Source organism: Macaca fascicularis, chromosome 5 (assembly GCF_037993035.2).
Source record: "Macaca fascicularis isolate 582-1 chromosome 5, T2T-MFA8v1.1".
NCBI classification, from domain to species: Eukaryota; Metazoa; Chordata; class Mammalia; order Primates; family Cercopithecidae; genus Macaca; species Macaca fascicularis.
In genome coordinates, this window is record NC_088379.1 from 2,440,196 (window position 1) to 2,467,944 (window position 27,749).

General features: G+C 54.7%; 1 protein-coding gene across 4 annotated transcripts in view; it reads right to left on the minus strand.

Moving 5' to 3' along the window:
* The window catches only part of ZFYVE28 (zinc finger FYVE-type containing 28), a 153,622-nt gene that overhangs the window by 12,115 nt on the left and 113,758 nt on the right, over positions 1 to 27,749 (minus strand). For all 4 annotated transcript variants that reach the window (XM_065544677.1, XM_045393152.2, XM_045393151.2 and 1 more), the window contains one exon: positions 23,445 to 24,695. In XM_065544677.1, coding sequence (XP_065400749.1) covers positions 23,445 to 24,695 — 1,251 coding nt within the window. The remainder of the gene's footprint in view (positions 1 to 23,444; positions 24,696 to 27,749) is intronic.

A 27,749-nucleotide genomic window follows, 5' to 3' on the forward strand; every position in this document is an offset into this window, starting at 1 on the left:
GTCTAGGTAATTTAGAATGAACAGACATGTTTTTGGCTCACGGTCTGGAGGCTGGGAAGCCCAAGGTGGAGGGGCCCCATCTGACGAGGGCCTTCTTGCTGTGTCACCGCATGGAGGAAGGCATCGCATGGGCAAGAGAGAGGGGAAGGGGGCCATGCTCACCCTTTATAAGGACCCCACTGCGGCAATAACAAACCCACTCCTGCAATAACATCAATCTGCTCAGGAGGGCAAAGCCTTCATGACCGAGTCACCTCTTAAAAGTACCACCTCTCAACGCTGTTGCAGGGGGGATCAAGTTACCAGCACATGAGCTTTAGGGCCACATTCAAGCCACAGCAGGGGCACAGCTTGGATGCCAGTGGCCCAGGAACACTGCCTTTGGAAGGGTGTTGATTCCCTGTGGCCAGTTGCTGAACAGAAAGGGTAGGGTCATGAGGAGGACCCCAGGGGTAGATCAGACGCTATGTGTCCCCTGAAAGCCAAGTCTACTGGGGGAGCCGCACACATTAACAAGACAGAGCTGAGAAGTGAGCTGGTGCCCAGCAGGTCCATCCCTGTGGTGAGGAAGGGAACAGTACGGGTGAGATACGGCCACAGTTCAAGACACAGAAAGACAGAGGCTGGAGGAGTGAGGGGCACCTACCCTGCCAACAGCTTCCTGTGTCTCACCACAGAGTGTGAACCCTTGCCACTGACATTCTCAAGTCAGTGGATCAACGTCACTTCAGCACGTTCACCCGGGTGTCTAAAAGTCCAGCCACCTTCCGCAGCTGCTAGACACTCCCGCACCGGCTGCCTGAGTGTTGCTTCCTGCCACTCTCTTACAGAAGGCAGCACAAACTCCCTGCAACAGCCCCACTTCGGTTGGAACTACTGTGAAATGTCATTCTCTGGTAAAGAAAGGCAGTGCAATTCTGAACGATCACGTCGATACCAAAGGCTGACCAGCCTGTGTCTTCAGCTGTGTCACAGTTAGGCCACAGGGCAGGGGCCAAGTTTCCAACGTGCTCCTCTTGAACAGGACACAGGGAGGGTAAATGGCTGATGTCATCACTGGGGTGGGAAAAGCGGTGAGGGGAGCTCTGAGATGTTGGGAACGTGGAACACTCCTGAATTCAGCAATTGGATAGAGCAGAACAGGGAAGTTTACTGAACTTATAATTTTAATTCCAATTACTATGGAAAAGAAAGACCATAGCAAAGCCCAAATGAATCTGATGCAGAAAAGAATTTAGCAAGTGTGTATGCAAACAGAAAGACAGGACTTTGCCACCTTGAACCTCTAGGAGTCTGTGAAAGAAGAGAAGGTCAGCTTTGGAAAAACTAATAGCATCACAGGATGTTTCTCATTGTGACATCAGATAGGTTAATTTTTGAACTCTTGACACCATTTGCAAAGGCTAATGAAGAGAAAAACAGAGTATAGTCCCAGCTACGGGGAGGCAGAGGCGGGAGGATCCCTTGAGCCCAGGAATTCAAGGCTAGCCTGGGTAACATAGCAAGACTCTGTCTCTAAAGAAAAATAAATGAATAAAAAAGAGAAAAACAAAGAACAACAAGAGTGACTGGTAGGCTCCAGAGGCAAGGTTTCATTGTGCTTGGATGTGGGAAAATTGGCAGCTTGGACATTTGCACAATCACATACTAATGAGCCACCTTGGGCCCTGACACAAACGGTCAGCTGGCTGCTGCTTGTAAAAGTCATCCATCCATCTATCTATCCATCCATCCATCCATCCATCCATCCATCACTCACTCATCCATTTATCCATCCATACCTTTACCTATCCATCCATCCACCCATCCATTCATACACCAATCCATGCATCCATCCATCCACATCCATCCATCCACCCACCTACCCACCCACCTATCCATCCACCTATCTAATCATTCATCCATCTGTCCACTCATGTACCCACCCGTCCACCCATCAATTCATCTACCCATCCAATCTTCCACTCATCCACTCACCCATCTACCCATCCACCCATCCATCCATCCATCCATCCATCCATCCATCCATCCACCCACCCACCAACTCACACATCCATTTACCCATCCATACATTTACCCATCCATACATTTACCTATCCATCCATCTACCCATCCATTCATCCACCAATCCATGCATGCATGCGTGCATGCATGCATCCATCCATCCATCCATCCATCCACCCACCCATCTAATCATCCATCCATCTATCCACCCATGTACCCACCCATCCACCCACCAATTTGTTTACCCATCCAATCTTCCACTCATCCACCCACCCATTTACCCACCCACCCATCCATTTATCATCCATCCATCCATCCACCCATCCATCCATCCATCCACCCATCCACTTATTCATTTGCCTGCCATCCATCCATCCATCCATCCATCCAACCATCCATCCACCCATCCATCTAACCACCACCATCCATCCATCCATCCACCTGCTCTACAAACATGGACTAAGCACCAACTATGATCCAGGAATCGCACAGTTCAGCCCTTAGGAGCTCATGATTTGATGGCAGAGATCAATAGGTGAACAGTTAATTATCACACACATGGAAAGTGTAACGGAGGAACCATCAAGGATGTTGTTGTGGGAGGTCAGAGGGGAGACTCCTCACTCAGGCTGGAGAGAGTCTGGAGTGCCAGGGAGGGTTCCTGGAAGGTGCAGCATGAGCACAGCTTGAATGAAGGCTGAGAGGTGGGAAGTTCCCACAGACTGTAGGGAACCCCCGGTGATGCTGGGAGAGGCCAGGCAGCGGTCGAGGCTAGGTGGAGGCTCACTGGGAGGGCCTTGTGAGTGTGCCAGGCAGTTCGGACCTTGGCCTGTTGGTCAGTGCCCCCAGAGGATGCTCCACAGATCGCAATTCCTGTAGGCTACACTTGAGGGAAAAAGAGTTTGAGGAACAGAGCACAGGTGCTCTCTTTCTTAGAGTCCCAGCATCCACATTCATTGACATCAATCGACAGCTCAGGCTCGCTGTGGAGGACCTGGCCACCTAATACCTGATTCACGCGTGTATGCAGTGGAGGGAGTCAGCCAGCCTGGAAACGAGTGTTCAGAAATGAGACCATTTCCCATCGTGATAAAGGCCGTGTTGCCCAGGCTGGAGCACAGTGGCATGACCATGGCTCACTGTAACCTCAAGCTCCGGGCCCCACGCGATCCTCCAACCTCAGCCTCCCAAAGTACTGAGATTACAAGTATAAGCCACCATGCCTGGCCTGGGGCTTTGAAGACCATGATGGGGAGGAGGAGCGCGCGATGGGGCACAGTGGTGGACAGCCCAGCTTGCAGAGGAAGCATTTTGGTGGAGATTTCACCAATGAGATGGAGAGGACCTCAGTAACAGGATTCCGAGATGGGGTGAGCACAGCCTCCCAGGAGTCAGAGGTGAAAGACTGGCTGCCTGGTCACACTGGCCACCAGCCCAGGACAATCCCACAGTCCTGGATGCCTCTGGTTCCCCAAAGGAGTTGGAGCCTGCTGGGACATCTCGTCTCCTCTTATGGTGCCCCACAAAGACCTCCAGGGGACTGAGTCTGCAATGCATAAGGCCTGGCTTTGACTTCCTTTGTGAGTCCTGGAATCAGGGAGGGCTGAGACACCCTTCCAGGAATCAGCTCTGGAACTGTCTGCCAAAGTCACAGCAGCTCGGCTCAGGCCACAGTGGAACCAGCAGCAGGCAGACCCTGCTTCTTGGCAGGTGCCCTCAGAGTCTAGCATGGCAAGGATTTAGCAGGGAGGTGCGAGTGAACTGTTTGGGGTTGAACTGGGGCCCCCCACCAAGCTCATATGTTGAAGTCCTAAACCCCAGTACCTTAAAATGTGACCTTATTTGGAAATAGAGTCATTGCAGGTGTAACTAAAGTTAAGATAAGGTCATACGGCCGGGCGCGGTGGCTCAAGCCTGTAATCCCAGCACTTTGGGAGGCCGAGACGGGCGGATCACGAGGTCAGGAGATCGAGACCATCCTGGCTAACCCGGTGAAACCCCGTCTCTACTAAAAAGTACAAAAAACCAGCCGGGCGAGGTGGCGGGCGCCTGTAGTCCCAGCTACTCGGGAGGCTGAGGCAGGAGAATGGCGTAAACCCGGGAGGCGGAGCTTGTAGTGAGCTGAGATCTGGCCACTGCACTCCAGCCTGGGCGACAGAGCGAGACTCCGTCTCAAAAAAAAAAAAAAAAAAAAAAAAAAAAAAAAAAAAAAAGATAAGGTCATACAGGAGTAGGGTAGACCCTAAGCCAACTTGACTGGTATCCTTACCCATGGGGAAAATTTGGGTGCAGGCCCACACATGGGCAGAACCCCACATGGACTGAAGGCGGGGGCTGGAGTGATGCTTCTGTAAGCCAAGGAACACCCAAGATGGCCAGCAAACCACCCGAGGCTGGAAGGCAGCCTGGGACAGAGTCTCACTTACGGCGCTAGGAGGAACCAGCCCGGCTGACACCTTGATCTCGACTTCTGGCCTCCAGGACTGCAAGACAACAAATGCCCCCGTGATTTAACCCACCTGGCTCACAGTGCTTCGTCACAGCAGCCGGGGGAACTAACGCATGGCGCTGACCCCACATGGCGCCGACCCCATGGCTGTGAGGCCTGTGCACTGGTGTCAGCCCTAGTAACTTCCAGCAGCAAGTAAGCCAATTTACTCTGAATAGGCTGGAATCTTCCTGCTTCCTTTCCTCTCCAGCCCCTTGCAAAGTCATTCTCTCATGCTTTTCCTGTGTGACTCGTGTTCCCAAGGAAGTTGGTCTTCTCACCACAGCTCCTGACTGCAGCTCCATAGCCCCTGGGTTGAGCACAGGCTAGGACTGAGAAGGAGACAAACGCTGCTCTGTGACCAGGGCATCCTCAGAAGGGCCGCTGCCACTGCAGGCCAGAACGAGGGACAGAACCGAGGGACAGGAAGGAGGGCTGGCCCGGGCCAGGAGGGCAGGCGCCCATCCCGGAAACAGCTCAGCGGGGAGGGAGGGAAATCAAAGCCGGGATCTCAGTGCTGCCCCGCCCTGGTCAGCTGGCCGGGGTCTGCCCAGGCTGCTGTCCCTGTGGTCCCCACAGGCAGGCACTAGCTTGGTCTGCAGGCCTCTCTCCTGGACGTGTCATCTGGTCTCGGCGCATTCTCTTGGATCACCCTCCAACGTCCATGCTCCTCTGGTCCCAGGGTGTGGGTACAGGCCCAGGGGTCCTTCCAGACACTCTGGCCCAGTCACTGCTCCCCCACCCATCTCCAAACCTGCTCCATGCAGGCACTCTAGGGGGTGCAGGGACAGTGGCCTGAGATTTGCTGCTGCAGGACTTCGGTCCCCGTGGGGAGCATGGGGTCAGGGGCCAGAGCAGCGGGGAGAGGACAGCCCTAGGTGGGCACTGACTTACTCGCTCTCTCAGGGTGGGCTGCACAGTCCTCACCCCTCAGTTCCTCCCTCCCGGCCCCCAGGCCAGCCCTGCTTCCTGCTAATGAGACCTAAGAGACCTCAGCAGAAGGATGCCAAAAAAGCAGCAGGTCAGAGGTCAGGTCAGAGGTCAGCCCCGAGGCCTGCCCTTTGCCAGGGGAGGGGGGGGCATCAGGCATGGAGGATGTCAAGTGCTAAGCTCCACACCGGCCACCACCGCATCTCAGTCTCTTCTCAATCAACAAGAAGTGATGAAATAAACCTCAGCCATTCCAGACGAGAGCGCAGTCCATGGCACCTGGATTTCACCCTGGGGAGACCCTGAGCAGAGAACCCAGTCGTGCTGAGACAGGCATCTGACCCATGGACGCTGCAGGACCCTTACTCAGAATTGCTTATGCACAGCCTAGCTAGCTGATGCAAAGCTGAGACGTGGGCTCTTGGTGGAGCAAATGCGGTCTCCGGTTCACCTATGCCAGGTGGGATTAGGGAAGGAGCTCAGCCCTGGGCTGCTGACTCTCCAGCCCCTGCTCTCTGCTGTGTCCTGAAGACAGGGTGGGGGGTGACAGGAAGGGTGAGGGGCTGGAGGCACAGGATTCAGATGTCATGGTGGGCTGAATGGGCCCCCCCAAATGTGAATCTGTGACAGTGACCTTTTTTAGAAGAAAGTTCTTTGCAGATGTCATGAAGTTAAGGATCTTGAGATGCGACCATCCTGGACTATCTGGATGGGCACCAACTCCGGTAAGTGTCCTTATAAGAGACAGACACAAGGAGGAGCCAAGAGAAGATGGAGGCCGAGCTTGGAGTGACCCCGCCACAAGGCAAGGAAGTGCCAGGAGCCACCAGAAACTAGAAGCAGCAGGAGGATCGTCCCCTAGAACCTTGGGCTGCAGTGCCACTCCGTCAGCGCCCTCATCTCAGATGCCTGCCTCCAGAACTGGAGACCAGCAAATCCCCATGGTTTTAAGCCTCCCAGCTCCTGGGGGTTCTGTTCCAGCAGCCCCAGACAGGCATCTACAGGTGGACTCTGTCGTCTGATCCTAAGAGCATTTCTCACCCACTGGGCGACCCTGGGCAGGTTGTGTGGTCCAGAGCTTTGCTCCCTGAGCCACAGACCAGGACAGTAAGATAGCCACTGACGGGTCAGACAAGTGAGATCCTCTCAGCGGTGTGGATGCGGCACAGAGGCAGCAAGGGCCTCGGGCCTCAGGCCTCACGTGCAGCGGCCGTAGGACGGGCTGAACGAATCCTGGCTTAAGTCCCTGAAGGGCCTCTAAGTTTGCAGTCACTCTTTCAACATCCAGGGACAGTGCTTTGCGAGGAGGAGGAGGCGTTGATTTGCTGTATTCCTTCCACAAATCTTCCTTTCTCTGTGGTGACTGACAGGAGGTGGCTGTGGCTGGAGTTCCCTGTGCAGAGGCCGGCACACATCACAGATCTCCAGGACGTCTGGAGCTAAGGGAAGGAAGGGGCGTCCCAGGCGCCCTTGGGATCTCTTTAGGTCTCTGGAAGGGAGACAGCTCCTCCCTGCCCCCACCCTCCCAGTGCCTTTTGTGATGTGGACACCGCTGTGCTACAGCGGTGGGGGCTGCAGGGCGAGGGGGGCACTCTGAGGGGGCAGGGGGAATCACTGTAGGACCCGCAGTTTGGTTCCAAAGTACTGAACATAAGGAGACACCGGATATGGATGCGTGAATGCTCTGAAAATTAGCTATTTTCCCGTCTCCTCTAATTCAGCAGCATTGCCTTGATGTCTCTTGGGATTCAGTTAGGAACACGAATTCCTTTATGTTTTTCACACTCCCCCCACCCCCACTCCTGTCTGGCCGGGCCCTATCAAGGTGTAGCGGGCCTAGGAAGGCAGAAGCAACTGGCCTGTGATCAGAAGCCCACAATGACAGCAAGGCACAATCACCATACAGCAGGGAGGACTTCCTGGAGGAGGTGGCCTGACCTGAGCAGCGATATGGCCCTACCCATCCCTGAGTCCACGAAGGCCCAAGGACCTGCATCACCTCCCAGCCATAATCACTGGGTACAGGGCCTCCATCTCCTAGGCCCCCTTGTGGCCCCAGAGCTGGCTCCCAGGAAAACCAACAGGTGAGACTAGAACAGGGACCCCATCTCTAATGAGGGCAAGTCCTGACCTGCACAGTGAGGGGGTGGGCCAGGTGAGCGCCTGCTACACAGTGGGGGAACATCGGGCCCCGGGCTGGGTGCTGGGGCCACAGTGGAGGCTGTGGGCTGGCAATAGGAGGAGACCCCCGAGGGGACCTGGGCACGTGGCTGCTGCTCCAAAGGGAGGTCCTGCCTTGGGGAGGGTGTCCTCGAGCTGGGCTGGGGAGTCACAGGTTAGCCAGTGTGAGCTGAAGGCCCTTGGGCATCACCACCTCTGCCATGTGGGCAGGGAACTTAACCTTCCAGGGCCTCAGTTTACTTGTCTCTAAAACAGGAAAGTGAGGCTGGGCGCAGTGGCTCACGCCTTTAATCCCAGTACTTTGGGAGGCCAAGGCAGGAGGATCATTTGAGGCCAAGAGTTTGAGATCAGCCTGGGCAGCACAGTGAGACCCTGTCTCTACTAAAAATTAAAGAAAAGATAGCTGGGCATGGTAGCACGACCCTGTGTTCCCAGCTACTCAGGAGGATCACTTGAGCCCAGGAATCCTAGGCTGCAGTGAGCCATGACTGCACCACTGCACTCCAGCCTGGGTGGCAGAGTGAGACCCTGCCTCAAAAATTAAATTAAATTAAATTAAATTAATAAAATAGGAGTGCTAAGACCAGGCATGGTGGCTCATGCCTGTAATCCCAACACTTTGGGAGGCCCAGGTGGGAGGATCACTTGAGGCCAAGAATTCGAGACCAGCCTGGCCAACATGGCAAAACCTAGTCTCTTCTAAAAATACAAAAATTAGCTGTGGGGGTGGCAGGTGCCTGTGATCCCAGCTAGTCTAGTGGCTGAGGCATGAGAATGGCTTTAACCTGGGAGGCAGAGGTTGCAGCAAGACAGGGTGGTACCACTGCACTCCAGCCTGGGCGACAGTAAGACCCTGCCTCAATAATTAAATTAAATTAATAATCTAAAACAGGAGCACGATACTGCCCACACAGCGTCCTTCGAAGAAGGGTGCCCCTCGGCACATACGATGCAGGGGTGGGGTAAGTAGGCGCTCAGGTCCTGGGTGTGGCCCTGGGCCGTGTAACATGGGCTGGAGCACAGCCTCCTCAAAGTGAGGGGGTGGTGTGTGACAGAGGCTGAAGCTGCTGGGCCAGACCTCAGGGCCACGGCCTCCTGCCACCTGCTGTCATCAAAGAGGCCAGCCCTCTGGAGGGTCAGGCAGGGGGTAGGCATCAAGCCAGGTACCGCCCCACACTGTCGGCAGCCCCGTCACCCCCAGGGTGATCCTCCTGCCTCGGGTCCCAAAGTAATGGGATTACAGGTGTGAGCCACAGCACCTGGCCTCGCCTTTTACAGACAAGTAAACTGAGGTGCTGGGAGGCTAAGTTCCTGCCCAGACGGCAGAGGTGGTGATGTCCAGGGTCCCTGTGGTGACACAGCTGACCACAGCCTGCGGGGGCCTGTGCATCATGCCCCAGGACACTTGTGGACCTGGGGGAGTTCCTGGAGATGCCTCTGGTCAGTCACGATGGTGGTGTCCAGAAGAACTCGGAGAACCTGAGTTCCCCTGAGCGCCCCGATCCTCATCACCCATGGGTGACAGCCAGGCTGTGGTCAGCGCTCCTCATCCCAGGGACGTTCTACAGAGGCTAAGGGGGAGGGCAGACACAGACAGACCGTGGACAGGCCCAGGGAGCCGCTGTCCTCACGGAGGCCAGCCCAGTCCAGCAACTGACAGACAGCCAGGCCTCAGCCAGCAGCGTGGTGGCAGGCCCCGTCGGAGCCACTCCCCAGTGGCTGGGCCCCCAGGCTCTGCCCCGGGGGACCCATTGTTGCAAGATGTGCTCAGGGGGCAAGGCCGCCCATGCTGGCAACCGGAGCCCAGAGAGAGCAGCCCATATGGGGATGGCCCAGCAGTCCCCGGGCCCATCCCACCTGGAAGGTGTGTGACCACAAGCCTGCCTGCCTCCTCCGAGGAGGTGGGGTCTCCTCAGCTATAGAATGGGCTTCAGAGGATCAGGTGCAACCGTGCCTGCTGAGACACGCAGGTTGCAGGCCCCACGGGCTACTTTCCCAGTCGTCATGGTGACCCCTCCATGGATCCCGTAGCTACCCTGACAGCTCCTGTCTGTCAGCCCTCTCCAGCTTTGTCCTCTCGTGAAGATGCCACGCTGCTCACTGATGGCCCCCAGGAGATGTCTCCAAAAACCGGGGGCCATGGGTAGGTGCAGCAGAGCTGGGCACGACCACACCTTTCCCCTGGCCCCAGAGCAGCTGCTGACACCCACGGCTCACCAGGTCCTTCAAGAAGTCGGCTCCTCTGGGCCAGCCTCACCCCTCTCCTGCTGTGGGACAGGGGCCACACCAGGGCTGGGCCAGGGGCTGGGCATCGCCTTGGGGTGCTCACCCGGCCCCCTGCTTCCCCTATTAAGTCCAAGCACAAGCCAAGCAGCAGTGGGGAGGGGTGGGGGCCATAAGCTGATCCCTCCTGGCCCAGCCCTGCCTGGCCAAGATCTGGGCTCTGGGGACACAGTGAGGCCCAGGCCTAGACATGGCCCAGTTCTTGAAAAGATCCCACTATTATTATGGTCTGGGAAGCTATTCTTTGTTTTTCTTTGTAATTACGGAAGCAATACATGTGCACCCTAAAAAACGAGGAAAGGCAGATTAGTGAGAAGAGTGCCTGCACGTGTGCTCCTGCCCCCAGCACACGAGCAGGAGGAGCTCCTGTCGCCCTTCGCGTCTCGCACCTTGCGGGCGCTTTCGCTGCTTTAAAAAGCTCTCTGAACAGAAGCCGCCACAACTGGTGAGTCTCAGAGAGGCGGGTGCAGTCGGCTGAGGACCGCCTCCAGGTCTCCTGGTCTCCGGGTCTCCGGCTGCAGTAACCCGGCGCTTGAAACCACTTCCTCTTGCTTTCGGCTCAGTGAAAGTGGGAGGAGATGCTTGGCTTTCGAGAAGGGGCTGTTCCCCCTGGAATTTTCCTGGTCCCACGGGGTGGAGGAAAACAACCCCTCGAGGATGCTTCCTGGAGCCACTGGGGAGCAGGAAGCTAGCACCCTCTCACCTCCTCAGGCTCAGGGGGAGGCTCCCTCCCTTTCCAGGCTCCCTGAGGAAGGGCTAATGCTTACTGAGTAGGCTCCACTCCAGCCAAAGCCCCCGCTTCCACCCCTTGATGGGCTCCGTGATGCTGCCAGGAGCAGGGAGTAGGTCCAGAAGTGGCCTTAGGTCCCCTCACCCCCCGCCTCAGACACTGCTGTGTCCCTCACTGAGAAGCGTCCTGAGGGACAGCACTGGGGGCCCCAGGGTCGGGAGAGCAGGAACTGAGAGCCGCACCTCAAGGAGCAGCACTATAGGCCTGGACTCTGCCCAGCTCCTTCTCCTGGAGCTCCCCAAGAATGGCAGCCCCCCACACCTGCCGATGCCCATCCCACTCCCCACACGCCTGGTGGAGGACATGAACCCTGCCTGGGTGGGCCCCAGCATCTGTGCCTTGGGAGGCTGAGGCTGGAGAGCCACCTGCCAGTCCATGGGGCTGCACTGGGCCAAGGAGCTGGGGTGGGGAGCAGAGGTGGCCAGGCTGCAGGGCAGCAGTTGCAGGGAGAGTCAGGGACGTGAGTGTCCAAATGAGCCAGGCGCCGGCACATCCTCCCAGGCCTTGCTGCCTTCCAGTCCTCAGAGCCACCTCCTTTCCACTTAGCCTAGAGCCAGCACGTCCCCCAACCAGGATCCTCAGTCACATCCAGGTGCTCTGGGATGCGGCATGAGGGGCTGGGAGGATGCCATGCTGCCGCACCTGAGAGGCACAGGCTGAACCTTGGGATGGGTCCTGCAGGCGGCCGGAGAGTTGGGTTGGAAGGGATGGTCCAGCCATGAAACGAACAGGAATGCCACAGACATGGAGACTCCCACCTCGAAGGCAGCTGTGGGACTCAGTGAGACCCAGCTGACAAAGCTCCCTACAGCTTCGTCCAGGCAGCTGAACGATGGTGGCTCCATGCCAAAGGGACAGGGAGGGAGGCCACAGTATAGAGCGATGCTAGCCCGAAGGGCAGACAGGGACAGGAGCAGGAGGGCACGCGGGGTCCAGAGGCAGGTCCCCTGGTTTGGCAGGGACAAGGGAAGCCGATTGCAGGGGCAGGGCTGTGGTGAGGGCCAGGTCAGATCATTGAGGGCCTGATAACGAGTCAGCGCCTCTGAGGGGACATCAGGAGGATGGACCAGGGTCGACGGATTACTCGATACTGCAGCAAAGAAACTCCATTCACGGAATAAGATGATAATTCAACAGACAGTCTGCTAGAAAGACATTGATTTTGTAGTCAAAAATCTTCCCACAAAGAAAACTCCAGGCCCAGATGGCTTCCCTGGTGAAGTCTACCTCACATTTCAGGCAGAAATAATGCCAGTTCTACACAAGCTCTTCCAGAAACCTGAAGAGGTGGAGCACTCCCCAACTCATCCTAGACAGCCATGCTCCTGCACCAGAAACAGGCATGACAAGAAGACAGCTGCCTGACAGTCCTCTCAGACAGATGCAAAATCCTACTGAAGTTTAGCAAATCAAAGCCAACGGTAAATCCAAAGGATAATACCTCATGACCGTGTACAGTTTGCCCCAGGACTGCAAGGCTGGCCGAACATCTGAACATCAATCAATGTGATTTATCACATTAACAGGCTAAACAGGAAAACCATGTGATTATGTCAAAGAAAGCAGAAAAAGCATTTGAGAAAATCCAACATCTGTTCTTGATAAAAACAAACAACAAAAAACCTCTCAACAAATTAGGAATAGGAGAGAACTCCTTTTCTATTTTAGAAGATGAAGGGCATCTGTGAAAATCCTACAGCTCAAATCACACTTAACAATAGATACTGAATGCTTGGGAATGAGGCAGAATCATCCTGTTTCATTGTTTTCATTCAACGTTATACTGGAGGTTCTGGCTGGTTAAAAAACACAAGAAAAAGAAATACATATAGGACATACAATTGAAAACAAGCAAAACTGTTTTTCTTCTCAGATGACAAGATCATCTAGGTAGGAAAACTGATGAAATCTGTGAAAAAACCATAACTACTAAAGTGAGTTTAGCAAGATCAATCTAGAAGATTAATCTTTTAGAAGATCAATCTACAAAGATCAGTTATAGCTATATATATTACCAATGAACAATTACAAATTAAAGTTACAAAACAAACCAATTTACAATGGCATCACAAAACATAAAATACTTGAGGATTAATCTGACAAAAGATGTGCAAGACCTGTACAATTAAAAACCATAAAACTTTGCTCAGAGAAATTAAAGGCCTAAATAAATAAAGAGATATACTATGTTCATGAACCAGAAGTATTATTAAGATGCTAATTCTTTCCAAATTACTACATGGATTCTACATAATCCCAATCAAAATTCCAGCAGGCTTTTTTTTTTTTTTTTTTTTTTGGCAAAAGTTGACAACCCTAAAATTCATATGGAAATACAAAGGAGACAGAATAGCCAAAACAACCTTTCAAAAGAAGATAAAGCTGAGCACTTGCACCTCCAACTAAGGCTTATTATAAAGCTACCATATTTAGGATGGTGTGGCATTGGTGTCAATACAGGCAAATAGATCAATGGGAGAGACTGGAGAGTTCAGAAGTGAACCCACCCCATGTGGTCAGCTAAAGACAAAAATGCAAAGGCAATTCAGTGGAGAAGGAATAGTCTTTCCCAACAAATAATTCTGGAATAATTGACTTTCCTTATGCAAAACAAAACAAAACAAAACTTTGATCCATGCCTCACACCATATACTTGAATTAATTCAAATGGAATATTGTATAGATCTAAATGTAAAACCTAAAAGCATAAGATTTCCAGAAGAAAACATGGAAAAAAATCTTTGTGACTTTGGGTTATGAAAATAATTCTTAGTACAGCACCAAAATCACAATTCATAAAATAAAAAATGGATAAATTGTACTTCATCAAAATTAAAAACTTTTGCTCTTCAAAAGATACTGTTAGAATGAAAAGACAAGCCACAGATTGGGAGAAAATATTTGAAAATCACATAACAGACTTATATCCAGAATATATAAAGAACTCTCAGTACTCCATATGGATAAACAACCCAAGTGAAAGAAAAAGCAAAAGATGTCAACAGATGCTTCACCAAACAACCAATGACAAATAGCACATGAAGCGATGCTCAACTCAATGAGGTAGCATGCCTGTAGTTCTAGCTACTTGGGAGACTGAAGTGAAGTAGGAGGATTGCTTGAGCCCAGGAGTTCAAGGACAGCCTGGGCTGAACATAGTGAGACCCTGTCTCCAAAAAAAAAAAAACAAAACTGAAAAAAAAAAAAAAAGATTTCCAACATTGTTATTCCTCAGAGAAATGCAAATTAAAACTACAATGAGGTACCACTTCACACCTATCTGAATGGTTAAAAAGCCCACCATACCAAGTGTTGACAAGGACATGGAGGAACTGAACTCTCATACGCTGTTGTTTATCGTATGCCAATCATATTTCAACAAAGCCATTTACAACAATTTTTTGTTTTTTTGAGATGGAGTGTCGCTCTGTCGCCCAGGTTGGAGTGCAGTGATACAATCTTGGCTCACTGCAACCTCTGCCTCCCAGGCTCAAGTGATTCTCCTGCCTCAGCCTCCCAAGTGGCTGGGATTACAGGCACCTGCCATAATGCCCAGCTAATTTTTGTATTTTTTTTAGTAAAGACGGGGTTTTACCATGTTGGCCAGGCTGGTCTCAAACTTCTGACCTCAAGTGATCTGCCTGCCTCGGCCTCCCAAAATGCCGGGATTACAGGCACGAGCCACCATGCCCAGCATTTACAACAATTTTTAAACCACTAGACCACTTCACCACCACGCTCACGTTACCGCCTCTGATGCCGTTCCTTCTCTCAGGAAAGTCTTTCCTGCCCACCCTGCCCACAGAGCTCTCTGAGATTTCCCACCCCACCGACCTCCTTCTGCCCTGTTCCCTGTCCCCTCTGCTCCTTCCCAGCACCTCGGCCCTCACAGGTCCTGCCACCTGGGCACCTTTCCTCCAGCCCCTTCCCTTCATTCAGGCCTCAGCAAATGTCAGTGCCTGCAGGAGGCCTCCCCCCACCCCACCCCCCGATTTTTGCTCTCACAAAAGGAGCTGCCTCACTGGCACTCTGCACCTCATGAAACAATTCTAATTTCTTCCCAGCACTGGCTGGAGGACCAGGTGGGGGACGTGAGGGAGAGAGGATGGTGACGGGCTCCTTCCATGTAGCCGCAGCTGCCTGCAGGTGGTGCCCTTGAGGTCGACGGTGATGGAGGGGAAGGAGCAGGGTGGCGGATGTCGCAAGAGGTGCAGGGTGTGGTCCGGAGGCTGGGGGAGAAGCTGTGGTCACCAGGGAACAGACAGCCTATAAGGAAGGGCCCTCGGTGCGGTCATGAGGATGTGTGGGGGACCTGCGGTAATGACCATCCCCTTGGCCAGGCCTCCTGAGAGCACAGCCAGGCCGGGGCCTTCCCTCCAGCTCTGGGCCAGCTGTGAATTGGGAGGAGGCCCATCTGCAAGAAGGGTGGCACCTCCTCCCAGGACTTCGCTGGCCTGCGTGCCTACTGCATCCAGGGTACCACTCAGGGCCTTGCGATCACTGTCCCCCATGGGGTTCTGGTGACACAGGCATCACCGAGCTTGCTGAGGTTGTGTGCCTGGGGCCGGTGAGAGCAAGAACCCAGCTCTGCCCTCTCACCCAGGCCTGTGTGTGGCGGACCAGCCCTGGTCTTATCCCCGACTCACCGTGTCAGCCCGGGAGGCCCTGTCACTTACAAACGATTGACTTAATGACAGTCATTACACCTAATCTGTTTTTCAAGAGTCTAATTAATTCCAAGTCCTCCTCTATTTTTAAACCACTCAATCATTCTCGTTTTTCCTGCCGGGGCATGAAGTGGGTGGAAGGTCTCGGTGTTCCCTGCAGGGCCTCGGGACACCTGTTTTAGGGACCGATGGCTGCAGCAGCCTAGTGGGCACCTGCCACCAGGCCCCAGACAGTCTGGGGGAAATGGCAGCCATGTAAGCATCCCAGTGAGGGGGAGGGGAGGCCCGTGGGGTGGCACCTGCTGCCCAAGGTCACAGGCACTGGAGCAAGGCTGGGCTGCCCCAGTCCCAGACCTGTCACTCCGTCCCCTCGTCCTGCGGTGGGTCCACTGGGGACCCCCTGGAGTTGGGGAGCCCCTGCAGCCAGGGAGCCCCTGCAGCCCAGCAGCCCAGTCTTCCACCCAGAGGCTGCCTGTGTCCTCTGAGCCCCCAGAACAGCTCCACAGTGGGGTTGGGCCACTGAAGGCTCTGTCAGTCCTGCCGGCACTGCAGGGAGGGAAGCATGGCCTTCCGGGCCACTGAGGCCAGAGCACCACACGGCCCTTGGATGAGGCCCCACCCAGGGAAGGGGCTGACGCCTGTCTGCTGGTGGGAAAGCCAACTGGGGGATGTGGGAACGAAGCACATCGGAAGTGCCAGCAGCAGGTGACTCCCCATGCAGTGGCGCCTTCACCAATGTGCCAGCCACAACCTGCCCTCCTCTGGGCTGGGCACCGGGGGACGGGCTGGGGGCCGCAGGACCCTCTGTGTCATGGCCCGGAGGGGCCCAGGAGGATTTGCAGTAGCGACCTCACCACAGGGCAGGGGTCAGCAGGCCTGGGAAAGCTGGAGCTGCCTTGGGATAGACCGGCTGCAGGCTCTCCTCCATGACACCCCGAACCCTGTCCTCACACTGGCAGAGGGCAGAGGAGCCCGTGGAATGACCCCAGGCCACGGCGGAGAAGGAGCCAGGTGGGGTGCAGCGGGTGGATGTTCAAGCTGGAGGCCGGGACCCACTGTCCGGGAGCAAGGTCATGAAGCACCACGGCAAAGCCTGATGTCACCCGGGACAGCTGTCACCGCCAGGAGAGTGGGAGACGGAGATGTGAATCCAGGAAACAATGAAATCCAGAGGCAAAGCCAAGACTGATCATGGCAAAGATGACCAGGAACGGCTGCAAGAGCAATCCGGAAGCAAGGTGAGGAGTGACAGTGGGGTGCCACGGTGACATAGTGACATGGCGGGCTGTGCTGGGAGGAACAGCAGAGCACGAGCTGTGATGCGTGAGGAGTGCGTCCTGCCATGTGGCTGGGGCCTGCTGTTGGTTCATTTTGCAGATGACAAAACTGAGGCTCAGGCTGAGCAGCCAGTTCACCAGGCACTGCCTTTCGCCTCACATCTGCCTATGGAGCAGAGCACTCCCCACCGCGCCTCCAGTGAGTCCCCTAAAAGGGATCTCCCTCAATGTCCGTCATCTGTCTGCCACTGCCAAGTTCCGGAAGGAAGGCGCACACAGTCAGGGCATGTGCCACATGGTTGGGGCAGAGGCTTGGCCACTGTCTGTCCCGAGAGGCCTGTGAGACTCCTATCATTCTACCTAGAGCAACGGCCAGAGAGGCTGCTGAGCATGGTGGGGCAGTGGCAGGGGGGTGAGGTCACCAGCCGGACTCAAGTGCAGTCACAGGCGCTTGACTGCACAACGGAGCAGGCCTGGCCTTCCCCTGTGGGACGGACAGTGACAGGCCCTGGGACCTCCCTAAGCCAGCGCCTGGGCAGCCTCGACCGTGTGTCAGGACGGCCACAGCCTCCGTCAGTCCCACTCTGATGCACAGAGGCCCCTGACACTGGTTCCAGCCTCCTCCCAACTAGGCATCAGGGCTGCAGGATTGATGGCAACAAATAAAACCCAGGCCACCAGAGATGAGAACGTTCTCCCGCCCCGCCGCAGAGGAGGAACGCGCCTTGCACCACACGATCAACCAGAAAGGCAGAGGAACAAACTTGTTTCTAGAATTTCTATAAACTTAATTACACAAGATAAAATTGAGGACATCTGCAAATCAAAACATATCCAAAAACGAAGTCAAAGGGCAAGAACAACTTGGAGAAAGCCATAAACAGACCAGACGGAACGTTTTCACGTCCGAAAAGCGTGATGTCCCAGCTGAAAAACAGCAGAAAACACAGTCACTTCGCAGAACGAAAAACACAGGCGCTAACAGAACAACTGCCCAGGTTGGCAGTCACCAGAGAGGGGCAAACCTCAGGAACCGCGAAGGGTACTCCGTTTTCTCCCCCTCGAGTTGGAGTTGGAAGTGTCGGCGGTTTTCTCCCCCTCGAGTTGGAGTTGGAAGTGTCGGCGGTTTTCTCCCCCTCGAGTTGGAGTTGGAAGTGTCGGCGAGGGATCGCACTACTGCGGCCATCAGCTCTTTCTGGAAAGCAGTTTGACAGTGAATGGCAGAGCTTTCAAATGCTTCATACCTTTGCTTTGGTGATTCTACTTCTAAGGACCAATTCTAAAGAAATAATCCAAGGCTGGGCACAGCGGCCCATGCCTGTAATCCCAGCACCCTGGGAGGCTAACGTGGGAAGACAGCTTGAGCCCAGGCAGGGAGCCATGTCTGTGCCACAGCACTCCAGCCTGGGCAACCAAGGGAGGCTCTGTGGTTGAAAAGAGAAAAGGGAAAGGAAGGGGAGGGGAGGGGAGGGAAAGGGAGGGGAGGGGAGGGGAGGGGAGGGAGGAAGGGAAGGGGAGGGAGGAAGCGAAGGGGAGGGGAGGGGAGGGAGGAAGGGAAGGGAAGGGAGGGTGGGAGGGAAGGGAAGGAAGGGTGGGTGGGAGGGAAGGGAAGGGAGGATGGGAGGGAGGGAAGGGAAGGGAGGGTGGGAGGGAGGGAAGGGAAGGGATTGTGGGAGGGAGGGAAGGGAAGGGAGGGTGGGAGGGAGGGAAGGGAAGGGAGGGTGGGAGGGAGGGAAGGGAAGGGAGGGTGGGAGGGAGGGAAGGGAAGGGAGGGTGGGAGGGAGGGAAGGAAGGGAAGGGAAGGAGAAGGGAAGGGAGGGTGGGAGAGAGGGAAGAGAAGGAGAAGGGAAGAGAGGGTGGGAAGGAGGGGAGGGAAGGGAAAGGAGGGTGGGAAGAAGGGAGGGGAGGGTGGGAAGAAGGGAGGGGAGGGTGGGAGGAAGGGAAGCGAGGGTGGGAGGAAGGGAAGGGAAGGGAAAGGAAGGGAGGGAAGGGAGGGGAGGGTGGGTGGAAGGGAGGGGAGGGTGGGTGGAAGGGAAGGGAAGATGGGAGGGAGGGAAGGGAAGGGAGGGTGGGAGGGAAGGAAGGGAAGGGTGAGGAGGGTGGGAGGGAGAAAGGAAATGGAAAGAAAGGAGAAAGAAAAGGGAAAAAAGGAAGGAAAGGAAAAAAAGAAAGAAGAAAGAAAGAAAAGGAAGAAAAGAAAGAAAAAGAAGAGAAAAGGAAAGCGGATCCAAGAGGCAGACAAAAAACCGTAGAGGAAACTATAAAACCACGTTCAGTGGGAAAAAAATAATAAAACCGTTCATAAGATTAGGAGTGATATTTATGTCTTTCTTTACTTCTTTTGTTTGTAAGAACTAGGGTCTGGCTCTGTCACCCAGGCTGCAGTACAGTGGTACAATCATAGGTCACCGCAGTCTCCACCTCCTGGGATCAAGCAATTCTCCTGCTTCAGCCTCCAAAGTAGCTGGGATTACAGGCCCACACCACTGCACCTGGCTAATTTACTTTTACTTTCCATGAGATGGGGTCTTGCTATATTGTCCAGGCTGGTCTTGAACTCCTGGCCTCAAGCAATCCATCTGCCTCAGTCCCCAAAGGGCTGGGAATGCAAGCATGAGCCACCAGACCCAGTCTCTCCTTCTTATGTTTTCCAAAGTTTCTACAATGAACAGGGACCACATTTATAATCAGCAAACAGGGAGTCAGTGTTACTTTTCGCAGAAGGCAGAGGCTGGAAATCCACTTCATGGTGTCCTTGGAAGGAACGGACGACCGGCCTGAGCAGAGTTTCTGTCATCTAGACAAGTAACTTACAAGGGTGACTTCAAGAGGACAGAAGGTTCTGGATCAATGAGGTGAGGCTAGCTGAGGGGAAAATAAGCTTTTAAAAAATGTCAACTTCTCCAAAAGGATTCATTGACCACTGAGAAGGTGGGAAAGAAGCCAGTAAAATGAAAAGAGCGGAAGGGCGTAGGTTCCAGAACATTCTCATCAGCAAGGCTGATTCACTGCTGTCTGTCGAGGATGATGTCTGGACTCCCGGCGACACCACCCGAGGAAATGCCCCAGACAGGGGCTCCTCCTGGCTGGGACCCTCGCACCAGGACCCCAGCGGGCCGTGTGCCAACCCACCTCCTGTGTGCATCTGTACCCTGGCTGGTGGCCGGGAAGCCCTGTCCTTCCTCCTGGAGGCTGTCGTCTGCCTGGCCAGAAACACAGGCTCCAGGGGTCTCGGGGGAATCTGGCCTCGCGGGCCGGTCTGCCACGGCTCCACACATTTCCTTCATTTGCAGCACACGGAGGTCCAACTCACACATGGGACTGGAAGCCGTGAGTCAGGGCCGTGCCCTCTTTTTCCCTCTGAACCGTCCACACCACAACCACAGGGGCTGCAGGGGCGCCTGCCCGGTGAGCGGGTCTCATGGCCAAACAGGCCCGGGCTCTTCCAGATGCTCTCAGCTAAGGCAAATACCACCCTCTCCGGCTCAGTCTCTCCTGCTGTAGAATGGGAGGGCTAACCAACCACAGCCACACCTGTGCACGCGACCGGCCTCGCACAAACGTTACTTAACACCAGCCAGGCTTCCTGACACGCGGCTGTTTGAATTTGGGTGAACTTTCTCCGTGTGTGAAGCTGGCCTCCTCGTCTGTCTGTGTAAAAACCTCCACTGCCTTATCACCTCCGTATGGTGTGAGGTGACACCTGGGGGGACAGGGCACGTCTCTTGTTCCTTGATGGGTCTCCGGTGCCTGGCCCAGAACATGCTTGAGACACAGATGAGTGGGGGAGTGAACGAGGCTCCCAGGGTGCGTACCGCCTGTGCCTTGGATGGGACAGTTGCCATGTGCCGCCGCCTGCTGACCTGATTTCCAGCTACCTCCGGGCACAGTGCTGGGCCCAGGCACTGTCCTAAATCGAACCAAACACGTGCTGTCCTGATTACCCTGCGATGTGCTTGCTCTCTCGGATCCTCAGCACCTGCCAGAAACGCTTCCTTGGAAGATGGCACCACCACCTGGGCTCCTTCCCTTTCCTCAGCTGAGCCTCAGCGCCTGTGCTGAGCTGCGTGAGGCCTGGAAAGCTGAGGCCGCGTTAAGAGGCCGTGTCCGTGGTGGAGCACAGAGCTCAGGCCAGGAAGGCAGGAGGAGCTTCCGGAGGGAGTGAGCGTCCACTGGCTGTCACCTGGACAACCCCCACCACCCCCAGCAGCAAAAGATGGGCAGGCCCCAAACCAAAAACTCCCCTCTTATCCTGTCAAAGAATTTCTGACGGTTTCATGTGAAACTTGGAGAAAAACGATCCATTGCCAATGAACTGGGTCTGGTCTGAGCCCCTGAGGAAAGCATCCAGTAGTAGGGAAAAGGTGCCCTGGCTGACACGGCCGAGAAGTTCAGGCTGTATCTCAAAAATGGTCTCACCCAAAAGAGGAGAGGCTGTTTGTGCAACGCTGTTCATCGTGGCACGTCTGTGACAGCAAAAGGCTGGAAACAAGCCCAAGCCAGCACCGGGACCCGAGTGCACGTCAGGCCAGCCTCGCATGGGGCCCTGCCCCGAGGTGAAGGGAAGGAAGGACGTCTCTAGCAAGCACAGGAGCCGCTCGGGCAGAAGGCCAGGAGAGCGAGGTGGGGGCGACTGCCTGTAGCAGGAGGCCCTTCACCAAATACGGGGACGGGGGATACGCAGGTGTGTATCTGAACTTCTACTCATGTGCCTTTGCTTACATTTTTGAAAACTGAAGGATGTACTACAAAACATTCTTAAACTGTTCCCTTTGGGGGCAGGGGAGAAAAAGGTTCCTTCAGACAGAGTTCTCTGGGTCTATCTTATTTATAGATTTGACTGGGAACCACACAAATAGAAAGTTGTATCAGCTGTCAATGGCAGTCTCTACACACGTAATGCTGAATGAGACCATGGAACCTGCTGTAAAGCAATGGTGTCCAGTGGTGTTAGAGCCATCAGCTGACTGCTGACCAGTGGGGTGTGCCCTAAGGACAAAACAAAGACAAGGACCAGTGTAAGGAAGGACGTGGAAACTGGAACCCCCGTCCGATGGCTGCCTGGATGCCAACGGCGGCCACAGTGGAAAGTAGTCTGGCAGCTCCTCAAAACGCCACACACAGAGTGACCACATGATCTGCAATTCTGCTCACAGGGATCTACCCAGACGAGCTGAAGACATGTGTCCACACAAAAACTCGGATGAAACTTTTCATCACAGCCAAAACGTAGAAACAACACATCCGCCATCCACCAGTGAATGAAGAAGCGAAAGACGGGCTCCCCATGCGGTGAGCGTGATTCAGCCATAAAAAGGAACGGCGTGCCGCTGTGCACCTCTACACGTGGCCCTTACAGACGTTACGCTCGCTGGAGGAAGCCGGGCCCCAGAGGTCACACACCACAGATGCTCCTTGACTCAACCCATCGGATGCTAAGTCAGAAATGCATCTAACACTCCTAGCCTCCAAAACGCGGAGGACGGTTCCTGCTGGGTTCGCGTCACTTTCACGCCCTCGTTAAGCCGAGCCATCGTAAGTCGGGAACCACCTGTACCTGAATGTGTTCACAGGAAGTGTCCAGAAGAGGCAAATCCATTGATGGAAAGTGACAGAGGCTGCCAGGGCCTGGTGGGGAGTGGGGAGGGATGCTGGGAAGCAGGCCCAGCCCACCCAGCCCTCAGCACAGGAAAGAGCTGCAGGGAGGCCCGGAGCCCTGAGTGGGCAGCGGAAAGGAAGAATGGCCTGACTGTCTCAGGGCCCTGGCCAGTCCTGCTCCTCCAGCAAGTGTACGACCTGGGAGGACCCAGCACAGGAAGAAGGAGACGTCTGCCCTGCACTGAGAAGCCCCTTTCCCCGGTGTGAGGACCCTCTCCTGGGCCTGCCCGCCATCCTCCAACACAGCCCCTCACTCCTGCCACCTGTGCCCCCGACCTCTGTCCCCATCTGCTGCCCAGCTCCCACGGCTCCTGGGGGGCTTTTCCGGCCTCCAGTTGAACCTCCTCCCCTCCATCCTCCCTCTCTCTTCCCTGTTAGAGAGGCCTATAGACACGGCCACAGCCAAGGCGGGAGCCCTGCAGGGTGGGGTCCTGGCAAGGGGGCCAGTGGCCCTGACAATGCAGCCATGAGACAATGAGCCATGCCTTTCCCTCCCTGTCTCCAGTGTGGGGGATGTGAGCCCATGAGAAGAGACAGGAGACCTCCCCACCTCCCCGCAATGCAGGGAAAGGAGGAGATAGTCCTGGGAGGGGCAGAGGCCCTGGGAACACCCCTGGGAATTTGCCTGTGGGTGGTCTCAGGACCGACCCCTCACGGCCCCAGGTTCTACGCCCATAGCCACGGGTCTGTGTCTTGTTTCAGCCCGGTGCGAGCCAGGCAGCCACGGTGGTCAGCAAAGAGAAGTGAGCAGTGCGCTTGGATGCGGCCCAGGGCAAGGGGCTAGGCACCGGCACAGCCCACTCCCTCTGCCCTGCGTCGGCACACATGGCTCACACCAGGTGCGGGATGAGCCGGGGCTGTGGCAGGTGAGCTGAGGGCTTGGCACTGAGCCCATGACACCTGAAAGGCACCTGGAACATCAGAAACAGGGAAGCGGGCCTGCTGGCACACATTTCCCGGTGCACGATGCCCCACAGGGCGGGTGCCTCTACAGCCAGCTCCTGCCCCTGCCCTCCTCACATAGACCCCACACCTGGCCAGGGCCCAGCACCTGTCGGTGGCCAAGATGGCCCAGGTGGAAACACTGCAATGCTTGGAGAACGCGCCAGCACCTGCCCCCAGTGCAGAGAGGACAAACCCAGTCCCTGGGCCAGACTGGCTCTTACCTGGAGCCCGACAGGGGCTGAGGTGCCTCATGAGCCGAGGGGCTCCCGGCATCCAGCTCTCTGACCTCTGGCTCCTGCTGACCTGCAACCCCGGCCTCTCCTTGCAGCCCACTCGCTGTGTCCACCTGGGAACCTGAGGTGTGAGGCAGGCACTTGTTGGAAGTGGGGGCTTTGGGCTCCCGCCCGTCGGAGGCATCTTCTGAGGGCGGGGGCGCCTCGTTCTGTCTCTCAGCGGCCCTGTCGCTGGCCTTGGCTAAGCTGGCAGCGTACGAGGCGCCAATGACGCCTCCCGGGCTGCACTTCTCCTGCAGACGCTCCACCACATCCTCCCTGCTGTCCCCACAGCTCCCACAGCACACGCAGGAATGCAAGAGGCAGTTGGTGGCCGCAGTGCTAAGCTTGTGGGGGCCGCCATCCATCCCCTCGGCCACGGGCTCCGAGGCGGCCTCCTGGGTGGCGACAGCAGAGTCCAGGGAAGTGGGAGATTTGGGGTTGAAGATGACCGTGGCTGAGAGCTTCATGCCCCCTGTTCGGTGGGCGATCATCTCGGCCGTCTCTGCGTCGTCCGCACCTACCTCCCAGCCGTCCAGGTGCAGCCGCGAGTCCAGGCAGCTGCAGGAGCTGGTGCCCGCGAGGCTGGCCCCGCCTGTGCCCTCGGCCTCGGGGTTGTTGTTGTTGCTCAAGTCCTCCTCCTTTTCCGAGGCGGGCACGCTGACCCCCGCTGCTCCGCCTGGCCCACCCTGCCCTTTCTCCTGGGGGTCGGCCCGAATACTGCCTGCCCACCCAAATGGGCCACCTGGGGACTCCGGCCTGGCCAGGGCTTCTGCCGTCCCCTCTACGTCATCCATGAAGAACACACGCTCCTCCTCGTCACTGCCCGACCGCAGGCGCGCTCTGCGTGGAGAGGCCTCCCCGCCTGGGCTGCCCTCTGCTCCTGGCCTGTGCGCGGGGGACTGGCAGGCGCTGGGCGGTGACAGCAGAGAGGACATCTCGTCCCCCGCTCTGTGAACCATGCGGCTGAGCTGCTCCAGCTCCTGGTCGTCGTACTGCATGGAGCAGGCCAGCTCTGCGTCCGGGTCTTTGGCCTTGACTGAGAGTGGCCCCTCAGGGGGGAGAGGGGCAGAGAGGGCAGGAGTCAGCACGGCGGGTCCCTGCACGTCTGCGCGGATGGGGAACTCCACGTCTTGGGAAATGCAGAGGTTCCGTTCCAGCGTGTGCAACTCCTCCTCTGTCAGCGTCTGCAGCAAATCCCTACAAATCAAGACAAAACACAAGGGTGAGGGTCCCCAAAGCCACACCAGCCTCCTTGGCCAGGAGCGGATGCAGCACCCTGGAGTCTGCACCAGCAGAACAGCAGCCAGGCACTGAACGCTTGCACCTGAATTCACATGGCACCAGCAGGTCTCCTCCACCACAGATCAAGGCTCAGGTCTCGCCGCCCAGGACAACGGTGTTCAAGGTGGCCGGCTGGGATTCTAGTACAGTGTCTTTTTTAAAACAAGATTCTGGAACCTTTTGCTGAAAATAAGAAAGCCCTGATTGTTAGGCATGTGTTAGTTGCATGAATAAAAACTCCAAGGAGTGAAAAAAATATGTGCTGGTTTACACACAGACCTTCACCCTTTCATTCCGCAAATACCACTGAGCACTGGCTATGCGGCAGGAACCGGGCACTAGGACACGAGGACGAAGGCAGGTGTGCTCCTGCCCTTGTGGACTCAGCCTGCAGTTGGGGGAGGCAGATGATAAACAGGTATTTATACAAATAATGACTGAACTACAATAATGACAGCTGCAACCAAAGACAACGCAAGCCATGAAGGAGGGTGCAGCAGGGCACCTGGTTGAGGCCAGGAAGGCTTCCTGGAGGAAGGGGCATTGAGGCCGAGACCCAAAGGTGCAGTAAATTCAGTGATGCTGAGCAGGAAGCTCCTGCAGCAGGCTCCTACAGGCCGACTGTGGGCTGCTCTCTGCTGGGAGAAGCTTCAGCTGTGTCTGTGGTCTGAGTCCCACATAGGACGTTCCTGCACAGCCATGGCTGTTGTGAGGAAGTGCGCTTTGCAGAGCTGGGCAGAACTTTCATAAGCTGAACCCACCCATGTGAATAGCAGCAAGATTTAGAAGTGAAACCCCAACCAGGCCCCCAGCACCCTGGCTGTCGCATGACATCATCCTGACTCCATAGGCCGAGGCACGCACCTGCTCTGCTGCTCTGAAGAAATGGGAATTCTGTCTACACTCTCTTGTGGCAGGATTTGTTCGCTGATGGTATATTTGTGTAGAATCTCCAGATAAAATATAGGACACTCAGTTAAACTTCAATTTCAGATAAACAACAAATAAGTACTTTTAAAGTGTCATTAGAAATAGTTGTAAGTGTAAGTATATCCCAAATGCTGCTCATTTGGGACATACACTAAAAAGAGTCTGTTGTTTATCTGAAATTCCAACTGAACTGGGCGATCTGCTATTGTATTGCTAGATCTGGCAATGCTATTCTGTAAGATTCACGCATCATAGAGCACGTTGCCATAGGTCATTAATTCTTGTGGCTGCACTGTCTTCCATGGGGTAAATGTACGTAGTTCCTTTATCTGTTACACCTGACGGGTTTTGTGACCCAGGATTTTCGTGCATCTCTCTTGAAGAACACACGAGTGCATTTCTGCTGACTGCACATATGGGGTGGAACTGCTGAGCCAGACAGCGGGGAGGAGCCAGGATCCAGGCACGCCTGCCCACAGCTTGGCCAATAGCATGGCTTGCCCCAGGCCCTCAAGAGCACCTACTGTCTTTAACTGAATCCTTCCTGGTGAGTGAGTAATAGTATCTTATCTTATTATGGCTTTCCATTGTTTTAGCCTAATGACCAATGAAGTTGGTCACAGTTGACATACTTATCAGCCCTTAGATTTTCTCTATGCAAAGTTCCTGTTCAAGCCTTTTGCCCATTATTAATTGGGTTGTCTGCCTTTTTCTTATTGATTGACAGGAGTTCTTTATTAGATATATTCTCCAACTCTTTGGCTTGCCTTTTCATTCTCTTAATGGTGCTTTTGATGAAGGTTTTAATTTTAATAAAGTCCAATTATAACATTTTTTCTTTATGATTAGTGTTTTGTGTCCTGTTTCAGAAATCTCTTCCCAGTCCACAGTCACAAAGATGTTCTCCTTGACATTTTCCTCTAAAAGCTTTTTATTATTTTTTAAGACATGGTCTTGCTCTGTGGCCCAGATCTGGGGTGATCATGGCCCACTGGAGACTCAAACTCCTTGGCTCAAATGATCCTCCTGCCTCAGCCTCCTGAGTAGCTGGGACTACAGGTGCAGACCACCATACCTGGCTACATATTTTTTATTTAAAAATTTTTTTTAGAGACAGGGTCTCACTATGTTCCCCAGGCTGGTCTTGAACTCCTGGCCTCAAATGATCCTCCTGCCTTGGCCTCCCAAAGTGCTGGGATTATGGCATGAGCCCCCGTGCCTGGATTTTATTGTTTTACTTTTTATATCTACACTTCGTCTGGAGTTGAGTTTTTTGTACAATAATGGTAAGAACCCAGACACTAATAGATAACCATATGAGACGCTTTTCCTCACGTGGTCTTCTATTGACTCAGCCCATTTATTGGAAAGAAAAACAACAATTCCTGCTGTTCGGTAATGTCACGTTGTCATAAATCAGAGACCTATATATGCATTGCTCTGTTCTAGATTTTCTATTCTTTTGAATGCGCGTCAAGTCCATCCTTGTACTATATCTGTCAGCATTACTATAGCTTTACAATAGAAGATGTCTCCAATTTTCTTTCTTTTTTTTTTTTTTTTAGAAATGGGGTCTTGTTCTGTCACCCAGGCTGGAGTTCAGTGATGTAAACACAGCTCACTGTAGCCTTGACCTCCTGGGCTCAAGAGCTCCTCCCACCTGAACCTCCCAAAGTGTTGGGATTATAGGCATGAGCCATTGTGCCTGGCCTTTGTTCTTTTTTTATGAAGTACACACAGCAGAAAAGCATATGTTCACCTGGAGACACCCACAGGGGTAGTCACAGCAGCGCTATTTGTGGAAACTACCCAAAGCCCATCGAGAGAAGAACAGATAACGTTCTGCTGCTGCTTGGCTATTCCAGGCCCCGTGCATCTCCACATACATTTTAGAATTAGTTTGTCAATTTCTACAAGGAAGGAAGGAAGAAAGGAAGGAAGGAAGGAAGGAAGGAAGGAAGGAAGGAAGGAAGGAAGGAAGGAAGGAAGGAAGGAAGGGAGGGAGGGAGGGAGGGAGGGAGGGAGGGAGGGAGGGAGGGA